The sequence below is a fragment of the Microcaecilia unicolor genome, chromosome 3, assembly GCF_901765095.1.
Source record: "Microcaecilia unicolor chromosome 3, aMicUni1.1, whole genome shotgun sequence".
NCBI classification, from domain to species: Eukaryota; Metazoa; Chordata; class Amphibia; order Gymnophiona; family Siphonopidae; genus Microcaecilia; species Microcaecilia unicolor.
In genome coordinates, this window is record NC_044033.1 from 148,688,608 (window position 1) to 148,710,900 (window position 22,293).

At 42.1% G+C, this 22,293-nt stretch overlaps 1 protein-coding gene across 1 annotated transcript in view; it reads right to left on the bottom strand.

Annotated features, from left to right (window-relative positions):
- The window catches only part of LOC115465754 (ribosomal RNA processing protein 1 homolog B-like), a 127,461-nt gene that overhangs the window by 22,868 nt on the left and 82,300 nt on the right, over nucleotides 1–22,293 (bottom strand). The window contains 3 exon segments of the mRNA XM_030196459.1: nucleotides 7,778–7,918; nucleotides 14,194–14,885; nucleotides 21,537–21,662. Coding sequence (XP_030052319.1) covers nucleotides 7,778–7,918; nucleotides 14,194–14,885; nucleotides 21,537–21,662 — 959 coding nt within the window.

Below are 22,293 nucleotides of genomic sequence, written 5' to 3' on the forward strand. Positions count from 1 at the left end.
TGGATGCATAGGTTGATTTATATTTTAGTCCTTTGCAGCTTGGGTAGTGAAGATTTAGGTATGTGCGTGATGTCCTTTTTGTGTTTCTGGTTGGTAAGTCTATGAGGTCTGCCATGTATATTGGGGTCTCCCCATGAATAATTTTATGGACCAGGATGCTGATTTTGAACGCTATTCGTTCTTTGATTGGGAGCCAGTGCAGTTTTTCTCTTACGGGTTTGGCGCTTTCGAATCTCGTTTTTCCAAATATGAGTCTGGCTGCGGTCTTTTGGGCAGTTTGGAGTTTCTTAATGATTTGTTCTTTGCAGCCGGTATAGATTGAATTACAGTAGTCTAGGTGACTTAGTACCATTGATTGCACCAGGCTACGGAATATTTCCCTCGGGAAGAAAGGTTTTACTCGTTTGAGTTTCCACATTCATTGGAACATTTTCTTTGTTGTAGTTTTCGCTTGGCTTTCTAGCGTGAGGTTTTGGTCGATTGTGACTCCCAGAATTTTCAGGCTTTCTGAAACAGGAAGGGTGAAGTCTGGGATGTTTATATTGGTGGGTTTGTTCGTGTTATATTGGGATGATAGGATGAGGTAGTGTGTTTTTTCTGCGTTGAGTTTTAGTTGAAATGCATCCGCCCATGAGTTCATGATTTGCAAGCTGAGATTAATTTTGTTATTTCTGTTAGATCGTGTTTGAACGGGATTTATATCATGACATCATCTGCGTATATGTAAGGGTTAAGGCCTTGATTGGATAGTAATTTGGCAAGTGGGGTCATCATTAGGTTGAAAAGGGTCGTGATAACAGTGATCCTTGGGGTACTCCACATTCTGGTTTCCATGGTGATATGTTCAAATTTGATATCACTTGGTATGTTCTTGTGGTTAGGAATCCCTTGATCCAACTAAGTACACGTCCACCGAACCCGAAGTATTGTAGGATGTTTAGTAGTATTTTGTGGTTAACCATGTCGAACGCACTGGACATGTCGAATTGTAGGAGAAGTATTGCTTTTGCCAGTTGCAATTTCTTGTTTGAATTTGGTTAGGAGGGTGATGAGTACTGTTTCGGTGCTGTGGTTGGAGCCAAATCCTGATTGTGATTCATGTAATATTGAGAATTTAAGTAGTTGGTAAGTTGTTTGGCTACCATACTTTCTATCAGTTTTACTACCAGAGGGATAGATGCTACCAGGTGGTAGTTGGTGATTTCATTTGCTTTTTTCTTTTTATCTTTATGTATTGGGGTGAGCAGCATGTTGTAGCATATAGTTTAGGTGTAGTGTGAGGTCTGCTATAAAGCGATGAGGGGCAGCTTGTATTAGGTAGTTGGGGCATGTGTCCAGTTTACAGTGGGTCTTGGTGAACCTGTTAATTGCTTGTGTGACGTTTTCATCGGTAAGTGGGGCGAAGTTTGCCCAGATTCGATCTGCTGGGTATTCACCGAGGGTTGGGTCCAGACAGTCAATGAATTTTTCGATGTCAGTAGAGTTCTGTGGTAGTGTGTTGCGTAGGTTTATTATTTTCTCATTGAAGTATTTAGCAAGTTCGTCTGTAGCTGGGATGTCTGTGTTGTTTGTGGTAACCAATGTGGTATGTAGTAATTTGTTCACGAGTTGATATAGTTTGTTCGTGTCTTTGTAGTCTGGCCCTATTTTGGTTTTGTAGTAAGACCTTTTGGTCTGTCTTACTGCGTATTTGTATTTTCTTTGCATTTGTTTCCATGCATTGAGTGTGTGTACATCTTTTTTTTTTTCCATGCTTGCTCAAGCCTCCTAGCTTGTGTTTTTAATTTTTTCAGTTCTTCGTTATACCATGGTATAGAGTTTTGTCTTCGTGAGGTTCTAGTTTGCAGTGGTGCTATATCGTCTAATATGCTTCTGCATCTGTTATCCCAATCTAGGAGGTAGTGTATCGAGTCCATTTGTGTTGACCGTTCGTTATTGTATATCTGTTGCCAGAATGTTGCAGAGTCTATTTGGCCTCTCGTGGTATATGTTGTCTGTTTTTGTGTATGGTATGAGCCTTTTTTTGGCCATTGTAGGGATAGGGTTAATTTGTAGTGGTCCAACCATGGTGTGTCTGTCCATTTTGTATCTAATAGTATTAGGCTCTGGTCTGAAAACAATTTGTGTGTGATGAGATCGTGTGTGCCCTTTGGCATGGGTTGCTTGCATTTGTGGCCAATTAAGGCCCCATAGTTGGAGGAATTCCTTGCATTCGCGTGCATTGGTAGAGTTAGGATCTTCTAGGTGTACGTTGATGACACCTAGAATAAGTAGATTGGAGTTAGATACACAGGTGTTTGATATGAAATCCATGAAGCGTGATTGGCATTCGTACCAGTTCCCTGGTGGTCGATAAAACAAGACACAATTTAGGCGGTCAAGTAATGTTGTATGGTGAGAATTCTGACTGAGGCGATTTCAAGTTGGGGTGTTATGGACTCGGCTACGGTTAGTACAGTGAAGTGGGATCTGTGGACTGGGGGGGGGGGTGGGGAGAGTGTGTATTTGATGGGCATGAATGATAGTGCAATGAGTGTATGCATTATAGTGTGTCTTGTACCATTTAAATTTGATGGAGCCGAATCCTTGGGTTCCTCTTGGCTTGGTTCAGATCAACTAGTAAGGGGAATATGTTGACCTCTTTTAACAAAGTAAATGGTGGTGTATTTAGTTTGAAAACTAAGGAAATCAGCTCTGTAATGAAAGAGCAGCTCTCACTTAAAGAAGCTAAGAGACTAGGTGTGATGTTTCCTTTTGTGCAAAAAACATCTCATGCAAAATGGTCATCTTTGCTTCAAACAAGAGAGGAGTAAGGTCTCAGCAGCAGGCATGTAAAATATAACTTGGTCTGACCAAGCTATACTCTGGATAGGTTTTCGTAACAATCTGGGTGCTTGACAGAGGCCCCAATGGACATTGAATGACAATTTGTTAAACAATAATGTTATCTTTATCGTCTGGTTAGGGATCCGGAGGAATATTTCTCATTTAATGATACGGAAGAGGCTGCCTTTGCTAGTGGTCTGGGATGGCATGAAGGCAGCTAAGAGTTCCAACATCACTGCTTGGGCTGCCAAAGGGGAAAAAAGAAGAAAAATGCCAAAACCATGTGCTGTCCTAAACTGTACAGTGGAACGTATTTGGGCACTAGCTAGAAACAAACTCACCAATATTTCTGCCATGTTGAAATGCCATAATAGGAAAATCTACAAAACTTGAATTAACTGCCACTCAGCCCTTGTGTATGCTTTGTGCAATACGGACAAAGTATGCTCACTGTGACTGCCTGCTACAGTATTGTGAGAAGGAGGACATCTGAGAAACTGACTTATCTTACCATATGTGACTGGTATATCTCAAGCGGTGAAAATACTTGATGCGTTCTGTCCAGTTTTGGCAGTTCATTCTTGTAGATTTTCCTATTATGGTGAAGGTTTTTTTTTTTTTTTTTTTGCTGGTGGTGGTGGTGTGGCGGGGGGGGGGGGGGGGGGGGGGGGGGTCAGTGGTGCATTATCTTGAACAGCTTACAAATCAAAGATTCCCTTTTCCTCCGGCTTGTTGGTTGCTGGACAAATATGAATCTATGAGGGTTCAGAGAAAAGGTGCTCACCTTTTATTCGCAGGGGGGGGAGGAGAACAATTTTGAGTGTATGAGTTGGTAATGCGCCTTCCTCTTTTTAGAGTTGGTGTAGCTGTCTTTATGCACCAATGTTGCACGAGAGGCGATTGGTAAGATCGTCCCAAAAAGAAAAGTTATTCCTAGAAGTCTGGGAGATCTATATAAATTCGTTATCACCACAAGCTTGTAGTCTGATTTTAAATATGCTTTAAAATCTGAGCTATTGCTAGACTGTGAACTATTAATTACTATTAAACGCTTCCCTTTTATTTTTTTAAAGATATATTTATATTCTGTTGCTCCCCCTAAGTCCCATTGATTTGTCGATAGGGGATGAGAGTAAAGGTCCCTTCTTTCTCCCTTGATGATGTTATTGGTACTCGTCACCACTAGGTCATTGGGATAGTCTCCCCTCCCCTCTGCTTTTATTGTATTTCTTCTCCTTTTAAATATTTTTAATGCTTTATAACGTAATTTCCTTTTTCTTTTAAATGTTTTTTTATAATGCACACCACTGAGATGGTATTTATCGTTCGGTGGTATATCAAATATTAAATAAACTTGGAAAATAACCCAGTTAGTCACATTACGACCCATACCATGGGAATTTTGTTTATTTATCAGTTGCCTAAGTGGAGCTGTGTCAAATGCCTTACTAAAAATCTAAGTATAGCACATCTAGTGCTTCCCCTAAATCATCTGACAAGACCTACCTCTAGTAAAACCATGCTGCCCTGGGTCCTGCAATCCATTTGATTCTAGAAACCTGTTTCAGAAGTGTTTCCTTTAATGGACTCACAATAGAAGTCAGTCTAACCACCTTGTAGTTCCCAACCTCCTTATTTCGCTTTTGTGGAGACGAACCACAATCATCCTTCTCCAGTCCTCTGGGATTCTAAAAAAGCATTGATAGGTCAAAAAGCAGAGCCGACAGAACTTCTCTGGTTCTCCAAATTTATTTATTTACTGCATTTTTATCCTACATTTTCCCACCTCTTTGCAGGCTCAATGTGGCTTACATTATGCCAAAATGGCGGTATCCATTTCCGGAGTGAGAAATACATATTATTAACAATAAGTACAAAAAGTATGAAGTACATTAGAAGTAAATAGATATATAATACATTTCATGAATTTGAAATCATGGATAATGTATGACATTCAGTAAAGAAAAAGAAATTAAAGTAATTAAATAGAAGAGTAGGGAGTAGAAATCCATGGAAGACGTCTGTGTTAGGCGGGGAGAGTCTGATAGGTACGGATGGGGAGAGGGATCTTGGGGTGATAGTATCTGAGGATTTGAAGGTGACAAAACAGTGTGACAAGGCGGTGGCCGTAGCGAGAAGGTTGTTAGGCTGTATAGAGAGAGGTGTGACCAGCAGAAGAAAGGGGGTGTTGATGCCCCTGTATAAGTCATTGGTGAGGCCCCACCTGGAGTATTGTGTTCAGTTTTGGAGGCCGTACCTTGCTAAGGATGTAAAAAGAATTGAAGCGGTGCAAAGAAAAGCTACGAGAATGGTATGGGATTTGTGTTACAAGACGTATGAGGAGAGACTTGCGGACCTGAACATGTATACTCTGGAGGAAAGGAGAAACAGGGGTGATATGATACAGACGTTCAAATATTTGAAAGGTATTAATCTGCAAACGAATCTTTTCCAGAGATGCGAAGGTGGTAGAACGAGAGGACATGAAATGAGATTGAAGGGGGGCAGACTCAAGAAAAATGTCAGGAAGTATTTTTCCACGGAGAGAGTAGTGGATGCTTGGAATGCCCTCCCGCGGGAGGTGGTGGAAACGAAAACAGTAACGGAATTCAAACATGCGTGGGATAAACATAAAGGAATCCTGTTCAGAAGGAATGGATCCTCAGGAGCTTAACCGAGATTGGGTGGCAGAGCCGGTGGCGGGAGGCGGAGATGGTGCTGGGCAGACTTATACGGTCTGTGCCAGAGCCGGTGATGGGAGGCGGGACTGGTGGTTGGGAGGCGGGGATAGTGCTGGGCAGACTTATACGGTCTGTGCCAGAACCGGTGGTGGGAGGCGGGGATAGTGCTGGGCAGACTTATACGGTCTGTGCCCTGAAAAGGACAGGTACAAATCAAGGTAAGGTATACACAAAAAGTAGCACATGTGAGTTTATCTTGTTGGGCAGATTGGATGGACCGTGCAGGTCTTTTTCTGCCGTCATCTACTATGTTACTATGTAACTTGTTCTAATTGAGTTTAGAATTCCTTCAGTACCCTCAGAAGTATCCCATCTGGCCCAATTGCTTTGCCTACTTTTAGTTTAGCTAACTCTTAGTGAACACAGTCTTCTAATAATCGGTCAAGGTCTACCACACATCCATTCCTATTAGTGTTTGTCTTCTGTGATCCCACCCTGGCCCTTCATCTGTAAACACAGAACAGAAATATTCATTAAGCAACTGTGCTTTAACCTTCTCAGCTTCTATGTATTGTGCCCCTTAACCCTTGAGCCTCAGAATGCCACTTTTGTACTTCCTCCTAACATAGGGTGGGGGAGTCTTCCCCCCTCCCCCAATTTTACTTTAATGGCTAACTTTTCTTTCATTTGCCTTTAAAATAGCTCCTTTCAGTTTTGTCCACTGCTTTTCTACAATCTCTAGATATTGCCATTCAGCTAACAACTCTTTGAAGTATTCCCTATCTAGACAAACTTAGTTCATTTGAAGTCTAGAACCTTTAATATTCAATAAACTCTCTCCACTCATGTCTTAAATATTGAACCACACCGGATGCCAAATGATCATCCATTATAACATCAGGAACACTCACTCTGTAAGCACCAGATCAAATATGGCCCCATCCCATTACTATCTTCTGGAACAGTTCTCCATGTAGATAAGCCAAGATCTCCTTACTTCTGTATTACACCGCAACCGGGACATCCCAATCAACATATGGCACACTGAAATCACTTATTAGTTATCACATCCCCTTTCATAGTTATTTTGTGAATGTCTTCAATTAAATCTCTGTCCATTTCATCTGACACTGAAGAAAGCCTGTATATCACACCAATGTAAATATATTTTCCATTCCCCCTTTCCATATTAACCCATAGTGCTTCTTCCTGCAATTCTCTTGCTTTAATATTATCTTTAACATATATTGGCACTCTTCTGCCCTTTTTTTATGCTGTACTTCCTGAATAGATTATAGTCCAGTACAATTATATTATTTATTTATTGCATTTGTACCCCACATTATCCCACCTTTTTGCAGGCTCAATGTGGGCTTACAGAGTGTTATTATGATGTAGTCATTACATGGTCTTAGATACTTAAGCTGAAAGTAAATGAATAAGATGCAAGGTTATTACTTGAATTTAAATACATAAGCTGAAATTAGATAAATTAGATGCAAGGTGCTAGAGAGGTGTTGTGAGAATTTAAGGAATGGTTTATTAAGGAAGTCTTTCGTAGGCTTTGTTGAAGAGGTGTGTCTTCAAAGATTTGCGAAAGTTGGTTAGATTGTCCATATTTTTCAGGGCCGTGGGTAGTGCGTTCCAGATCTGTGTGATTTTATACGCAAAAGTAGTAGCATATGACTGTTTGTATTTGTATCCATGAACACTACTAAATCCAACTCAGCCTCTTGAGTATTTATGGGCTATATGTGGAGCCCTGGAGGGATTCAAGAGAAGAAGAGACATGAAACAGGCATTGAAAAAAGAAAAATGCTGGGGATCTAATGAGTGTGAAGAAGCCTGGGAAGTACGACTGCTAGGAACAGAGTACACCAATTAATTTTTTTTAAAATAAGGTCATGTAAAAATTGAATCCATTAATTTCTGCAATACAAAGACACTGATATACACTGATTTTTCCGTAACCTCTCAAAGAACTTAATTGTCTTTTTAAAACAAACCTAAATTTACACACACACATATACACAGTGATTTCATAAGCTTTCCTTTATTTCACAATGTAGGCTAAAATAAGGCCCTATTTGGATATAATTTAATTGTTTTCTAGTTCAAACATTTTGTGACATAACAGAGCTCCAGAAGCTCATAACTAAATGACACCATAGTTGGCAGCACATGTAACCAAACTGTTGAGTAGGCAATGTTCCTTGGGTACCTGCACAGAGAAAAAGCCAGAATATCTGTAAAGGAAACAAATACTATACCTGTTTTGCTGTTCTCGAGGCAAAGCTGCCTTTTATGGTTCTGCAGAATAATGGCTTTGGTACAGTTTTTTTCCCAAATTTAACAAATGCATTCTCCATCTTCATATTCTTCTTATTCAATGGAAAATCCCCATTTGCTTTCTAAACATAAATGGAAACAAAGAATATGTTGTACAGTACCTACTCACCTTTCCAAACCCAAACTCAAGGCGCACTGCATTCAGATACAATAGGTATTTCCTTGTCACAGAGGAAATAAGCATTACTGATGTGTATTAAGTAGAACAGATATTTTTAGTCAGTAAATTTTAAAAAAGTGACATTTATATCCCACATTATACTGTTAGTCTGGTTGTGAGCCCTTGGGCCCCGGCCTCGTAGGCCAAGGCCGATGGTGGGCTGCGCAGGCACTACACATTACCCCAGCTACCAAGCCCTGTACACACACACGCAGCAACCAACTTGCACCTCAGAAAAGGGAAGATAGGGCAATCAGGCGGGCCTCATGGCTTATCTGGAACAGATTCACTCAGAATTCAAGCATGTGGGTCTCACGACCTAACTGAAACCGACTCATACTAAGGGAGGGGAGAAAGAAGACTAAATGAGGGGTCCCCCACAGGGACTGGAGCACCAGCAACACCCTCGGTGCTGGTAATCAAGGAGAAAGGGAAGCATACACAGAAACACGTCAAGCCGTAGCCCACCACACACAAAGAAAGTGATGGACTGTAATATAAGATACTGCAGGCAGACTCTCAGCAAACAGGGAAGGGAAAAGTCCGCAAAACGGAGTGTGGAGCTTAACACACACCAGCACAGAAAGGGACAATGCTCTGTAATACAGGAGGTAGTACAGCAAAGAAAGGACTGAAACAGTCACAAAGGGAAGACTGCAGTAAACAGATAACTGCCAGAAGCAGAGAAGCTGTGCAGATGAAGGGTTAAACCAACTTCTGCACACAGACAGTAACCAGAGGCAGGGAACACTGCAGACAATGGGTTAATCCAGGAGTACAATGAAAAACAAACTAACAACCCCCACTGAGAGAAACAAAGGGCAGGACCTGCCAAGCAGAAAACAAACACTGCACAAAGGGAACTCTGAAGGAAGGAGAAGAAACAAAACAAACGAACTGGAACAGAACAAGGAGGAACTCACCACACAGCACCAGAGCAAACAGAGAAACCCAGGTGTAGTGAAAGAGGTAATTAGACACACACAGGCAGCAGCCGGCAGACAGAGACAGAGCAACAGAAAACTGCAAGCCAGGAAAGGAGTAACAACTCCACACAAGCACAGAGCTAATAGTTCAGACAGAGCAAAGGTAAGGCTTCAGCAGAATTGGAGAAAACGCCAAAGCAGGAGTTGACAGGAGAGGTGAGCTTAAGTAGATCAGACTGGCATCAGCTCAGCCCCTGACGGATCAATCAGGCACGGCTCCAAGCATTCCCCTGTCTGACTAGCAGAATTCTAACAGAATCATAACATATACCAACCACCAATCCAACGTAAATCCCCACACCCAGCAACACAGCATAACCAATGATTGTACTGGACAATTTACAATCTTCATTCCCTTCGACCCTCATGACACCTGATTCACACCTACCTCATTTGACCACAATATAACCTTGAATTTGTTATCAACCGAATTGGCAAATGCCTTTACGGTACTATGTAAGCCACATTGAGCCTGCAAATAGGTGGGAAAATGTGGGGTACAAATGTAACAAATAATAATAATGTTCAGGTTCAATGTGGCTTATAACAAGAATACAACAAGAAAATGAATGGAATGTACATATACATATAAGATATGGATCAATTTATCTTTACAGGTAACACATGGAGTAACATGTCGAACAAAAGGTAAATTGGTTTATGGGACCAAAATTGGGCTTAACAGAGCCTGTTTTGATATGAGAAAGGTACCTCTTATTGGGGAGCTTTTAAAATTCTCTAGCACGTATCGAGTGCATAGGAATGGTCACAAATTCTTTCATGGTGAAATTGTGCTATAAAAACCAAAACGGCTCATCCAGTGTAATCCGTTGGGTTGGTCATGAGCCCTTGGGCCCTGGCCGAGGCCAAGGGGAGACCGACCCACCACCACATACCCCAGCTATCCAATACCCCTAAGCTACCCCTCCCCGCAGTCCCTTAGGAAGAAGGGAAATAGGCATACAGGCAGGCCTCGCGGCCGAACCAGAACCCACGCACACAGAGCCACTCGTGCGAGCCTCACGGCTGAACTGGAACCCAATCACACACAGGGAGGGGTGAAAGAACCCAGATGGCCCCCCCGGGCCCCAAGATGCCAGACACACCCTGAACACCAGCAATAGGGCAGAGGGAGAAACAAAGGACCAGAGCGGGCCACGCCCACCCAGGGGACTAGTGCAGCACAGGGGAACTAACACAGCAAACCCCCCCCCCCCCCCACCACCAGGGTAGGAAGCCCCAGGCAGAAGCCAGAGAAACCAGACACAAAAGGAAGGCAGAAAGCCTTTGCCTCAAACCCACTGTAGACAGAGGCAACCAGAACACAAAGGGTTAAGCTTGTAGAGCCAGCAGAGAGAGAGAGAGTTCCATAAATCAACAAACAATCAGAGAGAACGCTTCCCTTCCGGAGAGGGAGCAGGGCCGATAGAACAAACACACCGGCAGAGGCAGGAACACCATACACACAGTACACAAAGGGTTAAACTCACTGAGCCAGCAGGCCTGGACACTGGGAAGAGAAATCATTAAAACAAACAAACAAAGGAGAACCTCTCACTCAGCCCAGAGCCCCAAAGGCTGAGCAATGCCCAGCCCACTAAACAAACGAGCAGCTGACCCTGATTACAGAGCTACCCCACACACACACAGCAGCAGCTAACCCAGAGGGAAGGAAAAGAATACTCTAACACAACACAGATCCCTGTCAGAACCTAGAGCACGTTCTGAGAGAAAACTATCAGGCTTTCCAGTTACCACCAAGCGTAAGTAACGCAAAAGCAGAGAAACTCTTCAGCTGCAGGCTAAAGTACTATCCCCTGACGTCAGCACAACCCCTGGCTGCCAATCAGAACAGACGTCCCCCCCTCCCCCTCAGCCAAACCGGCAGAATCATAACATCCAGTCTGTCCAGTGAGGCATTTAGGATTCTAATTGCAGCTCCTTGTAGATTACCCCATATCTACTGTTTAGGATTGTAAGTCCTTAATAAATAAATGACATAAATTTAAAAACTCTAAGAGCTACTGGATGAACAAATGCAGTATGAACCCAATCAGGACTGTTGTCAGAAAACATGAAATCACTTATTTTGGTTTCACAGATCTATACAATATACTTTAAACATGAAAGAACAATTACAGAAATATTTAAAAAAGCAATTAAGAAACAAAATACTCTTGATTGCCTAAGCCTCTATACCCTCTCTCATGACAAATCCAAATTTGTGTTTCTAGCCTTTATAACACTGTTCAACCCATATGTGTACAGCAGGTTTAATTCCAAGTATGCATAATTTGTACAATGGCATGTGTGTGCTATTGGGACTGGATCGGGATAATAGATGACTTTTCAAACTTCTCACATAAACCACCTGTTATAAATTCAAGCCCATAACAACTTAAATAGATTCCACCTGTGTCCATTCTTAATAACTAAGCTAATTCTAACACTCCGAGATGAAGAATCAAGCCATTTATATTGTCTAAACATGCCTAACAAAAAGCTACCAAACAACTACGGGATAATGGTATTCAAATGTTACAGATCAGGGGAGGAATGTTGACTATTCAACAATGTCAAGATTACTTCACAGGAGCATAGAAGAGTTTGACTGGATTGTCTCGTGGGGGGAAAATGGCTACTGAATAGGTCCTGTACAAGAGCAGCAGGCAGGAAGACATGTGCATGCGCAGTGTGATGCTCTCTAAAGCTGATGGTAAATAAGCTGGAGAACATTCCTGTGTGAGGTCCATTGGATGACATCACCCAGTTGTAAGGCTGATATCCTGCTTTTCCTCAGAGAAGGAAAATGACCAAAGACAGAACAGGGTCTGTGAGCACAAAAACTGTCAAGTACTAAAGTGCAAAGTAAGCAGCCCTTACCTACCAACAGCTGTTTAATAAAGGAGAACACTGGTACGTTTTCTGTAGGGTAAACGAATAGCCTCAACTAACAACACTATAGAGTGCTCTTTGATGTGTCTTAAAAGGAAGAAAAATATAATTAAGATTTCTATGCACTATACATGAAGAATGATGTATTTCACCAGCACCATTCATGTTGCTTTTAGAAGTACTAGTAATATTATGCAAATGCTTCCAAGGTTTTCAAGGCCAAAGCACACCTATATTAACACAAATGATGTATGCAACGCCAGCCTCTACATAGCAAGCAATGGAGAAGACTCATAAAGGCCAAAGATTATCTAGGCAGGCAGTGACAGTCCTATTAGTCTTTGTTCTAGATTTTGAGAAAGACAGACAGAAGGTAGAAACACACAACCCATCACAGTAAAGTCAATGCCTGTGGATGCCACAGCTCTTCCACTGCTGCTGCCCCCAACACTTGGAATGAGTCACATCTAGTGCTTGGGGCACACTCTTCCCTTCTTACTCAGCCTGGGAATAACACAGAGATTGGAAAGACTCAAAGGAGGCAGGTTAGGTAGTGGAAAATGTTGAGGTGCTGTGTTCAACGCATGTGCAACACACAGGGAGCCTAGGGGTTCATGCTGTGGCTGGGAAGGAGAGGCATGCATTCTCAGAAATGAGATCTCACACATTTAAGAGTCTTGTTGCTGTCAAGTGCAGAGAGCACTGTTCAGGTATTAATCTGGATCTGGGTATCAGGCAATGGTGACTATTTTGTGGCACACCTGATCAGGTCTGATGGCATACTAGTGTGCCTCAGCACACAGATTGTGAAACACCAATATTCGCTTTCATATTTTTCAGTCTACAACTATGAAGATCAGAAACTGATTTTCCTAAAGGTAGTTTTAGTTAGAGTGTTGTAAATTCCACCCAAGCAGTGACTATATATGTTATTCCTGCCAGAATATTCCCCAGGAGCTTAGGATTCTGCATTTTTGCACAGAATCCTGATGATCTGGTCATTTGAGCCAATTGGGAGTCAGGACACATGTCGTGGGGCAAAGAGGTCCACTGCAGGACTTGGAGGGAAAGAAAGCTCGCTGCAGAACAGAAAGCAAAGCTGCATGTCAGTTAATACGGTAACTTTCTTTTTTTTTGTAGCTTGTCCCTTTAGCTGCTCTTCGATCATAACCCCCACCCTCAATCCTCTCCGGCCATCCCCAGAACTACCTTCACCTGCCCTGGTGGTCTAGTGGCCTCACCCGTACCGGGGCAGGAAAGAACCCCCCTCTTTCCTGCTCATCCCCTCCCACTGCTCTCTGGTTGGTGCACTTCTTCAAAATGGCAGCCGAGACTTCAAGCAGTAGTCTTGTGAGGCTGCCACATGAAGTCTCCACAACCATTTTGATGAAGCGACAGGGAAGGAAAGAGTGGGGTTCTTTCCTGCCCCGATGAGCAACAATGTAGTTCAGGTGAGGATGGGTGAAGCTGTGTGGACGCATGGGTGGTGTGGATGCATTGGGGCTGGGGAAAAAAAACACACACACACACACACACACACACACACACACACACACACACACACCCCCAGGGTAATTGTGTAACAGAATACTGAATTACTCTAACAGGTGAAATATGCACCTAGAATTTAGGTATGAGCAGTAATGCCAACCATACAGCTGATGTGTTCGTGTCTAGATGTTGGAGATATGTGTAACTTATAGGATAGGATGTTACGCATGTATAAATTATATATGCATGTGGGAGCCCTGTCCTTGTATACACCCCCTTGCAAATAAAATTTAAGTACTGGATTGTACTGAAATTCTGGATAATAATTAGCAAAAATGTAGTTTTCATTGTGACAAACTTGCAGAATTTGTCAATTTTCTACGCAGAATATTGATTTTTTTTTTTGGGGGGGGGGGGGGCACAGAATTGTAGCAGGAGTAATATGTAGGGGAGCCCAAGGAAGAAAGGGGCCCAACTGTTCTGAGGTAGACTTCTATGGTCCCTGTCCAAAAATGTTTTGGGGGGGGGATCCTTAATTTGAAATTATACTTCTGCTTAGCTAGATTTCAATGTGTGTGGGAGGAAATAGAAAAATATATTTTGATATAGGTTCACCACCACAAAACTTTAAACTATTTAATAGCAAATTATAATTTCTTGAATTTACTTTGCTCTTGTAATGAACAGTGCCATTAAATAGTTCATCAAATCATTAGACAGGTTGAACTTTCGACCTTGCTCCACCTAAACAAAAATCTGAAAAACAACTAAGCATCATCAAATGGAATTAAAAGAAATTACTTACATTTGCTTTACTTTTCTTGCTGCTTGTTTCCAAGGTTACATTCATTTTGACAGAGCTCAAAGCTTGCTTCACTTTTCGGTTCTTTTCTCTCCTTAGGAGAGATCCTGCCTGGGTGGGGATCATTAACACCTTTTCTTTAGTTTTGAACTTAACAGGCAAGGACACAGTTACTTCTCCGTCATCAGATTCCATTAATGTTTTGTTTACTGATCCAGGCAAACTATCCTCTTTATCCGGATCAACTTTCTGTTTCTTCATCTTGATGGCACATTCCACCATGGTAATCCCTGCCTCTGTTGAAACTTTAGAACACCTAGTTACATTTTCACACTGTGTATCTATATATTCTGGGCAATTTCGCTTGGATCGTTTCTTTCTATTTTGTGTACCAGTGACTGGAATGTCTTGTGGGCAGCAATTACTATTGTCCTTCCCATCACACAGAACCTTGTTTGCTATGGTTTCACAGGTTTCCATGCTGTCACCCTCACTGTCTTTCATTTTCTCCTTACTAGTCACCGGCTCACAACTATTTCTACATGAATCCGGAACACTTTCTCCAGCAGCAGCCTCAGGAACACTGCTTTTATGCTTACTTTTCCTTTTCCTTTTCTTCTTCTTGTGATGACTAACAGCTGATGCTCCTTCCTCTTCGATAGTGCTCAATTTTTCTTTTACATCCTGATCTTTGCCTGTAAATAAATTAAAATTCTGCTAAGCTTAAACTCGACAGATCAATATTCACAAAAAGAGATTATATAAAACCTTTTCCACATGTCCACACAGAACATGCCACTATAAAATTGTGTGGGAAAATCAGTGGCGTTCCTAGGGGGGCTGACACCTGGGGCGGATCGCCGATGCGCCCCTCCCCCTGGCGAAAGGACCCCCCCACGAAAGAACCCCCCCCCCAGGTGCACGCCGCTAGGGGGGGGGGGGGGGGTGCCGCGTGCACCTGTCCTTCGTTCGTTCCATGCTCCCTCTGCTCCGGAACAGGAAGTAGCCTGTTCAGGGGCAGAGGGAGCATGGAACGAACGGACAGGCGCGCGGGGCACCCCCCCCCCCCAGGGGCGTGCACCCGGGGCGGACCGCACCCACCGCCCCCCCTAGGAACGCCACTGGGGAACATGCATGGATACAGTTATGTGTGCTGACAAAAGTGCGCACACTTTTACGTGTTCTGCAAGAAGGTTTTTTTGTGGGGGGAAGAACTTTGGTCTGATCTGGGGCAAAGCTGCTACATCTGCACATGTTTTACAAAATAGGGTAATTCTATAAGAAGCTGTCCAATTTCATGCAACAAGAAAGCATTAAATACATGTACTCTAGATAGTTATGTGAATAAATGGACACACAAGTGTGTAAATGATCATTTTCCAGCTACACTGAATCATAAGTACACACCAAGATGCGCTGGTGCGTACTTTGCAGGTGAGCATTCACATGTGTAGAGTCTGGACAAGGCGCACACTTACGCACAGATTATAAAATATTACAACCTGTATTCTTTTGCAGTCTGACTTGAATGGGACTGACCCGCGCTACTGCAGCTGCCATGCACAACAGCCCCCAGTCCTATACAATAGTTTTAGAAAGTCAACTCCAAAAGAAAACACAGGAGAATCCGGTTGCCAAGATTTGAAACATTAAAGACAGACTGCCTATTATTATGCACGTTAGCATGACTGATACTGCTAGGCATCACAATGAATATCAAAACTAATTTTTATGTTTTTGTTTCTATAGCTCTGAGATAGAGGGTGAAGCAGATCGGTGCACAGGTGACATTCTCCTCAATACTTCCAGCAGTGGACAAATGCTGAGGCAGAGAAGTCTGCACTGGAGATGAATACGTGGCTGTATAGATAGCGTCAATAAGAGCATTTTGGCTTCCTGGCCATGAGATACATTCCAAATTCTGTAGAGATTAAGTCCACCTGACAAAGCATCTTCTAGAATGCACTGGCTATCTACTGAGGAGAGGTTTAAGCAAGAATAAGTGCAAACCCCCATCCTAACCCCAACTTGCTGCACACACACTATTTTTTTTACCTGAACAGCAAGCAGGTAATTTTGTAGCAGCTCATTTTTGTGGGTAAAGCACTGTTCTATCAGTGGAAATGGCTTTGAAAATTACCCTCCTTAATGTAAGTGAGGTCAGAGGCATCGTTATGTCTTTTTTCCTTCTAGTTATGCTACTCCCTAACCTACATAAGTATTGCCATACTGGGATAGACCAAAGGTCCTTCAAGCCCATAGGCGGTCGGTGGCCCAACTGTTTGGGGAGGCTAAAGGGGGCGTGGTTAGGGGTGGGGCCAGGCGTGGAGCTTAAATCCATAATTGTCTGATAACACGCAGAAAAAATAAATAAATAAAAATAAAAGTCACAATACCTTTTATTTTATTTACATATTAGATATGTATCATATGTCAAAGAATAAAGTGGTTGCTCAAAGCATATTCTAACCACAATCGCTCAACTGCAAAACACTATGCACAACTTTGTGCAAAAACACACTCAAAACCTTACTGTACCATAAATATTACACTGGGCAGACCTAATACACCAATATACCACCCATACGGAAAATGCAAACAGTCAACAAAATGAAACAAGGGATCATATCATCACAATTCTCATGTAGAGCCAAAAAACACCCTAATTCATATTTAATGTGGGATAAAATGCCATAAATAAGTAAATAAATAAATAAATATAAACTTTTAATGTTGAGCACCTGATTCTCAAAGTGGACATATTCCAAACACTATAATGAAAATAAAATGATCTTTTCTACCTTTGTTGTGTAGTGACTTTTTCTGATCATGCTGGCCCAGTATCCGTTCTGCTGCTATCTGTCCTCAGTGCAGGTCAGGAAGTCATCCTCGTTAAATATCCCCCTGGCAACCCAGGACACCTCCAGACAACCCCCCCTGCTTTCCCAGCAGTAAGGTAAACAAACCATAAACCAATTTCTACAACTGCTAGAGGGCTTTCACTGCAGCTCCTGCTGTGAGGATGGAGGTAAATCAACAATTTAATCCCCTCAGAGCAGCTGGACTCCACAGCTGATCCATTCTGCTGCAGCAGGGGGGAGGCTTAGCCTCTCCAAGCCTCTTATACCGGGCACCTATGTTCAAGCCCAACATTCTCTTTCCAACAGTGGACAATCCAGGTCACAAATACCTGGCAAGATCCCCAAAAAAGTACAAAACATTTTAAGCTGCTTATCCCAGAAACAGTGGATTTTCCCCAAGTCCAATTTAATAATGGTCTATGGACTTTTCCTTTAAGAAGCCGTCCAAACCTTTTTAAAACTCTGCTAAGCTAACCGCCTTTACCACATTGTCTGGCAACGAGTTCCAGAGTTGAATTACACGTTGAGTGAAAAAACATTTTCTCCGATTAGTTTTAAATTTACTACTTTGTAGCTTCATCGCATGCCCCCTAGTCCTAGTATTTTTGGAAAGCGTAAACAGATGCTTCACGTCTACCCGTTCAACTCCACTCATTATTTTATAGACTTTTATCATATCTCCCCTCAGCCGTCTTTTCTCCAAGCTGAAGAGCCCCAGCCGCTTTACCCTTTCCTCACAGGGAAGTTGTCCCATCCCCTTTATCACTTTTGTCGCCTTTCTCTGCACCTTTTCTAATTCCTCTATATCTTTTTTGAGATGCAGTGACCAGAACTGAACACAATATTCGAGGTGTGGTCGCACCATGGAGCGATAAAAAGGCATTATAACATCCTCATTTTTGTTTTCCATTCCTTTCCTAATAATACCTAGCATTCTATTTGCTTTCTTAGCCGCTGCAGAACAACTAAGCAGAAGGTTTCAATGTATCATCAATGACGACACCTAGGTCCCTTTCTTGGTCCGTGACTCCTAACGTGGAACCTTGCATGACGTAGCTATAATTCGGGTTCCTCTTTCCCACATGCGTCACTTTGCACTTGCTCACATTAAACGTCATCTGCCATTTAGACGCCCAGTCTCCCAGTCTAGTGAGGTCCTCTTGTAATTTTTCACAATCCTCCTGCAATTTAATGACTTTGAATAACTTTGTGTCGTCAGCAAATTTAATTACTTCACTAGTTACTCCCATCTCTAGGTCATTTATAAATATGTTAAAAAGCAGTGTTCCCAGCACAGACCCCTGGGGAACGCCACCAACTACACTTCTCCATTGAGAATACTGACCATTTTACCCTACTCTCTATTTTCTACCTTTTAACCAGTTTTTAATCCACAATAGGCCACTACCCTCCTATCCCATGACTCTCAAATTTTCTCTGGAGTCTTTCATGAGGTACTTTGTCAAACGCCTTCTGAAAATCCAGATACACAATATCAACCGGCGCACCCTTATTCACAAGTCTGTTCACCCCCTCAAAGAAACGCAACAGATTGGTGAGGCAAGATTTCCCTTCACTAAATCCATGCTGGCTTTGTCTCATTAATCCATGCTTTTGAATATGCTCTGTAATTTTGTTCTTTATAATAGTCTCTACCATTTTACCCGACACCGATGTCAGACTCACTGGTCTATAATTTCCTGGATCTCCTCTGGAATCTTTTTAAAAAACTGACGTTACATTGGCCACCCTCCAATCTTCCGGTACCACGCTTGATTTTAAGGATAAATTACATATTACTAACAATAGTTCCGCAAGTTCATTTCTCAGTTCTATCAGTACTCTGGGATGAATACCATCCGGTTCAGGAGATTTGCTACTCTTCAACAACCTGGTTCTACACACCACCACATCATGCTCTTTCATTAGATTAAAATCATTGGACAAACCATCACAGTTGGATTTCTGTCTTGATTCGTTTATATCAGCTTCTTACCTCCTATTATGTACTAATCCTTTAGATTTCTGCACCCAACCCCAGGACTTGGCACTTAGATTTGCTCCTCTTGCCTTTTCAGATTGATATTGTTTGGTACCAATGCAGAAAGCCACAAGATAGAGCCGTACCGATGACTTAACACACGGCTTCAACCGCAAAATTATCTCAAAACTATGTTAATGAGATGTGATACCATTAAAAGAAGGGGGATATGGCATTGGTCCCTCCCCTGGTAGTCTAGCAGACTGATCTGACCCAATCCCCTTGCCCCAACAATAAAAAAAATCTGTCTCGTGGCACCCTCCATCTCCTCCTCAACATAACTATACTCCACTGGGTTCATGAAAAGTATTAGCACCCCAATCCCCCTACCTGCAGGCACCCCAATATGATCCCCCACAAAAATAACCCTGGTCTCTCTCGCACCACTTATAGCTCCTCCCTGACCCGTTCAAATATATTCCTGGTGTATAGGAGCACCTCCTCACTACTTTTGAACCAACCCCCATCCCCAACCTACCATTAACAAAATACCCCTGGTGTCTCTAAAGCTCCCTTAGATCTCACCTGGCCCCCTAGACCTCACACCTTCAGGAGCAATGCCTACTCACTACACCACCATCTTGAAAAACAGCAGAGCCCAACTCTGTATGGTGCATCCTGGGATGCACTGAGTGGGGTCACTCTGCCAAATTAGGGAATTTTTCACTTATTTGGTATTCTCTGCTCACACTACTAAATAAGAGAAACATTTTCTTAATTGGCAGACTGACTCAGCTCAGTATATCTCAGGCTGCACTGCATGGAATCAGGTGCCACTGTTTCTCAAGATGACAGCTCAAAGGCAGAATTAAGTGAGCATTGCTCCTGACTCTTTGAAGGTAGGTGAGGGAGGGCCATGAGGGGGTAGAGGAGTGCCTTAGAAAACCAGGGTTTTATTTTTTAATGGCTGGGCACCAGGGATTTTTTTTTTGGGGGGGGGGGGGGGTGGCAGGTGAGGTGTGCTCTACCCCCATTGTGATTTTTGTTTTGAAGGGGATGGGGAATAGAAGAATCATTCCTGTGGTGTGGGAAGGGAGTTGGATCAGATTGGAGTACCACCACTTTTTAAGGGCCTGGGGGGAAGGGGCAGCTATTAGCTTTTCTGCCCTGATGAAGCGAGTTAACGAACCCTTCCAAAGTGCTTCAGATCTGGCAGTAAAAATCTCACACTATGCTCACCTTAAAATCAACTCTGTATTTCGCTGCATTGTGATGGAGTATTTAATAGCTTGATTTCAATAGGCCATGTATCAATGTCGACCGGGCGAGCTAGCTCCCACACTGAGCCCATTTCTGCATCATGCAACTGGTAACCTGCATGCATACCCAGCGTTAATCCCATTCTACTGCCCTTGATAGTGCTCTGCCTCATCCCCTTTGATTGCATCCTGAAGCTTGTCCAGGCTGTACCATATTTTAGTATCAATTGCTGACTATAAAGGTAATTTTCAAAGCCATTTCCACAAACTACTTTACCCACAGAAATTAGTTTTTCTGTTACAAAATTACCTGTTCAATATGCAGGTAAATAAAACAAGCAAGTTGGGGTTAGGATGGTGTTATTTTATGACTAGCACCAACCCCAGGACAGATTACTGAAGCACTCTACTTAATCACCTTTTTTCCTCAGACTGAATTTACTACCATTCTCTGTTATTTATTACTCAACCAGTTTCTAAAGCCAGCCCACTACCATGGGACCCAATCCTCAGATTCTCAGTTTATTTACAAACCTTCTATATTTGACAATATCAAAAGCTTACAGAATAGGGTAACATGGTATAAGTTATAAGAGTTTTAAAGAAGAGTAAAGGTCTATAGAAGCAGTGGTCTTAACAAATTTTTAAGTCAGGACCACTTTGGATCCAAAAGAGCTTAAGGAAAGCCTCCAATATCTTCCAATGCAGGGCCATGACACTGTTGACCAGCAAGTGTCAATGATATCCATATCCACCAGCCAACTTACAAACTTTTCACTGGGAGGTATCCTTAAGGAGGCGAGCATTTCCAAATGCATTCTTTTTGTCTATTAAAAAATGTCTTGTACTTCAAGCATGTGGCTCTTCCCCCATCCACTTCCCCCTTTATGCCATGAGCTTGGTTAGAGAGAGATAGTAGCAGGAAAAAAATGGAACAAAACAGAAAGATGATGGGGGCCACTGTAGAGGTCTCCAGGGGCCACCACTGACCCTCAGGCCTTGCACTGAGGAATACTGTATAAAAGCATCAAATTCTAAAGATCAAAATATACAGGGTAATTTTGCAACCAGAATTAAGAGTACAGATTTAGATTCAGTATTAAAGTTCAACTACATGAGGTCAAAATAAATTAGTGACTATGTACATATTTATGTATAAACACTGTATTCAAATAATCAGATATTTCTATGTATATTTTTAATGTATTTTTACATATCACATGCAATTAAAATACTACTTCATACCTTTCTTTCTTTTATCTTTGATCTTCTCTGAAACTTTCTTTTTTTTCTTTGTATATTGCCGAACACTGAATTCATCGTCTTCATTAGCAGAATTTTCTTTAGGAAAATCACCCTGTGGGAAAATCCCTGTTGAGAATGAAGTGTTATTAGAAAACACAAGTGGTTGGTCATATCATCAGATATGAAGCCAACCCCCCCCCCCCCCCCCCCCCCCCCTCATTTCAGTTATTTTACTGATTTCCTGATATTTTCAGAAAATAAATTACACCATGGAAAGAGGGCAGCAACCTTAGAGCTAGATTATTAAAAAGCACTACTGCATTACTGCATATTAAACTGCATTATTAACTGCAAGCAACATTTATGCAATGGAACATATTTATCAATAATTCATGTTAAATGCATTAACAAATGCTTATGGTGAAGAACCTAAGCAAATTCAGTCTCAAATTCCCACAGCCCCAAACTCTAAAAATACACTGTTGGTCATGTTGTGCAATATATCATTTTATGGCATCTAGGTCACCCTCTTATTGATTTATATATTTCTTATATACCGCCTGCAAGCCTGAAAGCTATCAAATCATATGCATTAGATACAGTAAATATTATGATCAATCTGGGCTTGCATTTTTGCAGATAATACTATGGTCAATGTTTCTGGTAAAGAAAATGTTGACATGATGTAAAGGCAACCATTGTGAACTGCTACAAGTGGGCAAGCTTTGTTAGGGATATGGAGAGGGATGAAACAGAT